General features: G+C 50.8%; 1 protein-coding gene across 1 annotated transcript; it reads right to left on the bottom strand.

The window, feature by feature from the left end:
• Positions 1 to 1,839: 1,839 nt before the first annotated feature.
• Positions 1,840 to 3,666, bottom strand: LOC309891174 (olfactory receptor 14A16-like; the record flags this gene model as incomplete). The annotated part of the gene is made up of 2 exons (XM_082785555.1): positions 1,840 to 1,961; positions 2,739 to 3,666. The coding sequence occupies 2 exons, from the start codon at positions 3,664 to 3,666 to the stop codon at positions 1,840 to 1,842; spliced, it is 1,050 nt and encodes a 349-aa protein (XP_082641681.1).
• Between the last annotated feature and the right edge of the window lie 2,668 nt (positions 3,667 to 6,334).

Genomic DNA, 6,334 nt, shown 5'->3' with positions numbered 1-6,334 from the left:
TGGCAGTAATTGTAGGTTGATATGGGGCTGGGGCCTGAACCAGGGCATGGGTGACAGGGCTGGTCATTTCCCAGCGCAGACAGATCCCAGCAGGAGGAAGGACCCAGACATTTCCAAGACCAGCTCCCTCCTGGGCAGCGCTGAATAGTGGTGCTGCTCTGCAGAGCAAGTGGGCTGTGGTTTATCTCTGGACCAGATGGTGGTACTTCACTAAGGATAACATTGGTCATTGCCAGCTCCCCCTCCCTGTGCCTGCTGGGTTCCACTCTCTCCTCTGGGGTTGCACAGTCCTTGCTTACCTGGAAATAATCCAGTTTAGAACTCAGTTTAAACATACGGATGCATTGATTTATTGTTTTTGTCTTTGGGGACCCCACCTTGTGTAATCTGTCACTTTGTGGGGCCTGCTGGGTATGTGCACGTTGGGTATGTTATGCAGTAACCATTCACCATCTCCACTGTGTCCTAATTTCGGCTAGGGTAGAGTTAATTTTTCTTCTAGTAGCTGGTAAGGTTCTGTGTTTGGGATTTAGGATGAGAATAATGTTGATAACACACTGATGTTTTAACTGTTGCAGGGCACTGCTTACACTAAGCCAAGGACTTTTCAGTTTCTCGCTCTGTCCTGGGAGGGGACAGAACCAGGACAGCTGACCCAAACTGGCCAAAGGGGTATTCCATACCATCTGATGTTATGCTGAGCAATTAATACGGGAGGGGCTAGCCGGGGTGGAGGGTCCAGCTGCTCAGGGATAGTCTGGGCATCAGTCTGCAGGTGGTGAGCAATTGCATTGTGCATCACTTGTTTTGTAGACATCATTATTAGTAGTCCTAGTATCATTATTATTATTTTTCTTTCTTTTTGTTCCTAATAACATGTCTTTTCCTCAACCCACAGGCTTTATTCTTTTTCCGATTCTCTCTCCCATCCCAGAGAGGGAGGGTGAGCAAATGTCTGTGTGGTGCTTAGCTGACAGCCAGGTTAAACCATAACAGTCCTTTGTCACAGTCCACTGTCACTAGACACAACCAGGAGCTATTTGGTCTTGCACCCAGGGAGAAACAGCAAGTACTTAGGCCTATTGCTGGCACCATCTTTGAAGGAAGAGCCCAGCCTTCAGGCAGGACACTGAGGCCATCCCATTTTATTACACAGCTGTCCTGGGAGAGTCCAGTCAGAGAAAGGCTTTAAGATAGACTTTGATACAGGCTTCAGGTGAGACAAGGCAAAGTCATTCCTCAGTATCAGTGGGAGGAAACCACATATTTTTCTAGAAACAGCAGAAGTGCAAGCATCAATAAATAATTGCGGGTTCGAGACTCTCCGATTAATGGCGCGGGGAAGCAAGTGATCGACTCAATATGAGTGGTAATACAAGCTTCAACTTTATTGCGCAGATATCCGTATATTTATACACACAGCTATAATTATGCCTACTGGTCACTATCCTATTGGCTAAGCCTAAAAGTGTTGCAAAAAATACTGTTTCTCCTACTTGCGGTTACAGCGCATAAGCTACTCCCTTATTTTCCCAGGCCTCAGATCCATTGTTTCTCTCTCTCTCAAGGACAGACTACTCCTTGCATATTTTCACAAGAATGCTTCTCATCTGGCCTACTCCATGGCTATCAACTCTGCATTTTCTTTGCCTTGCTTGTACAATTCCTCTAGGGACCTATGCCCTTGCTCTTTGAGCCATTCAACAAATAATAATAAATACATACATAATTATAATGAAAAAATAACACAACACAAACCTGGAAGATGATATATTGGGAGTCATTTCAGAAGAGAGAATGGAACTCTATGAATACTGAAAAACAATCAGTAAACACTTTTCAAATTATATCCTTGAGCTCCTGCTTCCTCATGCTGTAGATGAAGGGGTTCAATGCTGGAGACACCACCGAGTACAGAACTGCCACCACCAGATCCAGAGATGGGTAGGAGATGGAGGAGACTTCAGGTAGGCAAACATGGCCATGCTGAGAAACTGGAAGACCATGGCAAGGTGAGGAAGGTATGTGGAGAAGGCTTTGTGCTGTCCCTGCTCAGAGGGCATCCTTAGCACAGCTCTGAAGATCTGCACAGAGGACAGCACAATAAAGCAGTCTCCCACGAACACAAACCCACTAAATGAGGGTCACTGCCCACTCTGGGCACAGTCTGCTCATGGAGAACACCTGGGCCCTTCAACCAACTCCACATTCCTCTCCTGGAAGATGTCTTCTGCCCTGCCCCGTGTGGGACAACCGCGAGTAGGCATCTCAATAAACATTTTCCATCTCCACAGTCATCAGACACCAAAAGGTTACTCCTAATTCCTACCCATGGTCTCTCACTGCTCACAGCATGGCAATAAGTTTCTTCTCTCCCAAATCCATGCAGCAACAGGCCTTTCAGGCTACAGCTGCACAGCCCTGAACTTGCCACCAGCTTTGAAGGAAAAGACAAGTCTTCAGGCAGCGCACTGGCGACACCCCATTTTATTACGAAGGTGCTAAGAGAGTCAGTGCTGACCTACCATTAGATGTGTATTTACAGAGCCTCAAGACTAGAGAGCAGTGTCATTACTCAGTAATAGGATGATGAAGAAATTACTTTATCTTTTTTATGAACATTATAAATGCAAGTGACATTGGAGAAAGCAATAACTAAAATGATAAGGACACAAGGACCAAGCCTGCAAGAAGATACTCAGAAAGTCATTTGTGGAGAAAGAAGGGAAAATAATCACCCTTAGTAAACATCCCTGAAAACAAGTTCATAATAGCTCCCTTCAGCTCCTGGTTCCTCATACTGTAGATGAGGGGGTTCAAAGTTGGAGGCACCACCGAGTACAGAACTGCCACCACGAGGTCCAGGGCTGTGTAGGAGAAGGTGGTGGGCTTCAGGTAGGCAAACATGGCTGTACCGAGAAATAGGGAGACGACAGCCAGGTGAGGGAGGCATGTGGAGAAGGCTTTGTGCTGTCCCTGCTCGGAGGGCATCCTCAGCACAGCTCTAAAGATCTGCAAATAGGACAAAATAATGAATACAAAAAAGACAAATGCTAAACTGAAACCAACCAGAAGAAGCCAAAATTTCCTGAGGTAGGAGTGTGAGCAGGAGAGCTTGAGTATCTGGGGAATTTCACAGAAGAACTGGTCTAGGGTATTTCCTCCACACAGTGGCAGGGAAAATGTATTGGCCATGTGCAGGACTGCATTGAGAACGCCACTGCCCCAGGCAGCTGCTGCCATCTGGGCACAAGCTCTGCTGCCTAGGAGGCTCCCGTAGTGCAGGGGCTTGCAGATGGCAATGTAGCGGTCGTAGGCCATGATGGTGAGAAGAGAATGCTCTGCTGAAAATAAGAAGACAATCAGAAAGACTTGCGCAGCACATCCTGCATAGGAAATGGCCCTGGTGTCCCAGAGAGAATTGGCCATGGCTTTGGGGACAGTGGTGGAGATGCAGCCCAGGTCGAGGAGGGCGAGGTTGAGAAGGAAGAAGTACATGGGGGTGTGGAGGCGGTGGTCGCAGGCTACAGCAGTGAGGATGAGGCCGTTGCCCAGGAGGGCAGCCAGGTAGATGCCCAGGAAGAGCGCGAAGTGCAGGAGCTGCAGCTCCCTTGTGTCTGCAAATGCCAGGAGGAGGAACTCAGTGATGGAGCTGCTGTTGGACATTTGATGCATCTTGGCCTCAGCTCCTATCCAAAGACAAAGGGACATGCACTGGGTACCTATGAAAGGTGGTGACACATTTTGAAACCCATCGTTTAGTTCAGATTCTGTGCACCTGTGTTACAGAGAGGCTGTTTATCATCCTCCAGCAGAAGGGGCAATTGTCCAGGGCCAATGCTGGATATCCTTAAACCAGAGTGACCTGAACAGAACCAGCTTATTTCCAAGCCCTATGCATCACAGTGCCCAGAGCCATATTGACCAGAACTGCATGGGCACTTTGCTCCTAGGATGCACCACCAGAGCAGGACTCAGTATTCTGGTGTTTGAGATCTGGCTTTAATCTCACTGTCCAGAGATCCTGAGTGGAATACTAAGGGCAGGATGGTTGGAAGGAGAAACACAGAGAAATGCCCCAGTGTTCCTGCTGAGGGAGGAAGGAAATGGAGTGAGAGATGGGCAACTGGGGGAGTTCACTTCTGAGGGTCCTCCTGCCAAGGGGAAAATGCAGCCTGAGATCCCATGGATGTGGGGGCAGAGGCTTTGCTGAATGGGAGAAGACACCAAGTGGTTGGTCAGGGGAAGGCACCTGCAGTACAGGGGTGGCAGAGAGGTGCTCAGATTCCCCCTGCCAATGAGTTTCTGGGAGCCGCTCCCTCTCACTCCCTGCCCATGGCTCTGCTGCCTGCTGCTGTCACTGCCTGCAGCTGGGTCTCTGTCCCCACGCCACCTGCCTGCAGCTCACAGCCCCCATCCCACCTGCTGGGTGCTCAGCTCTGCCCTGCAGACACCTCCTGGCAGCAGGATTCTCGCTGGGGGCACGTCCTAGAGCCCAGGTTACTCAGACCCTGCTAACAGTGCATGTGTGGTGGTGGAGCTTTCTATGGGCTGAGGGGCAGGAAAGGGTCCTTTTATCCCTCCTTATGATGGCCTCTCAGCTCCTCATGGAGTCTCAGCCTCTTCTTGGATTAACTATTTCTGTTTGTATTACCACCAAGCCAAAGAAGAGAAGATTGAAAGTTCAGGATACTCAGGAAAGCCGAGACTGAAGTCTAAATCCCCTACCATATCCCAGCTCTTGCAATACACCCTGGATACATCCTGGTTGTGCTGTGGAGCTGTGAGCAGGCTGCCCCAGGCAGCAGCCTCCCACCAGCAGCAGGACCCTGCCCTGCCGGGGGGGCTCCTTCCACCCGCAGCTTCTCCCCACAGCGCCCTGGGCAGCTCCCCGGGCAGGCTGAGTGCTGAGCCTGGCAGGCAGCAGAGGCCCTGGCCTGGCCACACAGTCCCTGGGGCACAGCAGGGACCCTGCTCTGCACCACAGCCCTGGACACCCCTGCCTGCACCCCTGGCTTCTCCTTCCTCCAGCCAGAGACTTACCGGGTCAGGGCAGGGAAGTCTTCTCTGGCAGTGAGCTCTGGGCATCCTGCCACTTCTGCCTGCCTTTAAGCACTGTGTCTCTGCAGGCAGTGCCCCCAGGCCTGCTGCGCTGTGCACAGGAGCTGCTCCTGGGCAGAGCTGTCTCTCTGCAGCGCTGCCCGCTTGCCAGGAGCTCCCCTTGGGCCCAGGAGCCCGGCCCAGCTCAGCAGCAGAGGCCCAGCCCAAGGCCTCCCTTGCTCTGCCCCCCACCAGGCTCCCTGCACATGGGGCTGGGGCTGCACGGGAACCTGCTGGGAAACAGCCTGAAGGGATCCCTGGGCTTCCCTCCCTCATCTGGCACACACACTTCTTGACAGCAGGCTTATTTCTCCTTTTCCAGAAAGAATCAATTTCTTTGTCCTGTCCCTTTGTCCTGTTTACAAGCAGGACACATAGCCCACTTGTGCCCCAATGCCCATAGCCTAGAGCACAGGCAGGAGCAGCTAGATCGCAATCTGCTGTCACAGGGCTGGGACATTGACATCTGATGAGGTGTTGAGAGACATGTCCCACAGCTTGGGGCATTGTGCTGGATAGGGACATATGGATGGGGTGATGAATAACAGAGTATTGTCCTCCATTTGCAGGAGCAACTCCTCTATGGGATGGGCAGCAGCTTGGGGGAGCTGTTGTGGGTGAAGGTCAGATGAGGGTCAGTCAGGGTGACAGTGTGATTGTGCTGAATGGGTGCAGATTCTTCAGAAGAGACAATTGGGGATGATCAACAAGGATTTGCCCTCAGCATGAAAGAAGCTGCCTGGATGCGTCGATCTCTTCTATGGATTGGGCAGCAGATTGGGGGAACCCTTGTGGGTTCAAAATGTGCATTACTCAGGGTGACAGCATGGCAGGAGGTAAATCTCTGCAGTCAGGCTGAAGAATTGGGCAAAGTCTTATGGAAGCCATTGGAGTAAGTTGAGTTCAATAACCCCATGTCACCTTGGGCCTTTAATCACTGAGAGTCACAGGACAGTGACAGTGCTCGGTGGAAACATTCCCCATGTTTTCTGTGGGTTCTTGGAGACAGCTTCTGTGCACAGCAGCCAGATGGGCCAACCTAGGTTATGTTCTCCAGGATCTGGCACTTGCAAACAGGAAAACCTGTGTCTTGACACTCCTGCTGCAAAATGTATGTCATAATCCATTTGCTTTTCAGCACATGGAAGGAGATGAGCTTTCACAGACAGACCTATACCCAGCACTGTACATGTTCACTCTTGTCTTTCCCTGCAGTACACTTGACATGGTTCAG

Source organism: Aythya marila, assembly GCF_965140915.1.
Source record: "Aythya marila genome assembly, contig: HAP1_HAP1_SCAFFOLD_192, whole genome shotgun sequence".
In the NCBI taxonomy this organism is placed as follows: domain Eukaryota; kingdom Metazoa; phylum Chordata; class Aves; order Anseriformes; family Anatidae; genus Aythya; species Aythya marila.
Note: the sequence above shows the minus strand (reverse complement) of the source record. Positions and strands in the feature narration are given on the sequence as shown.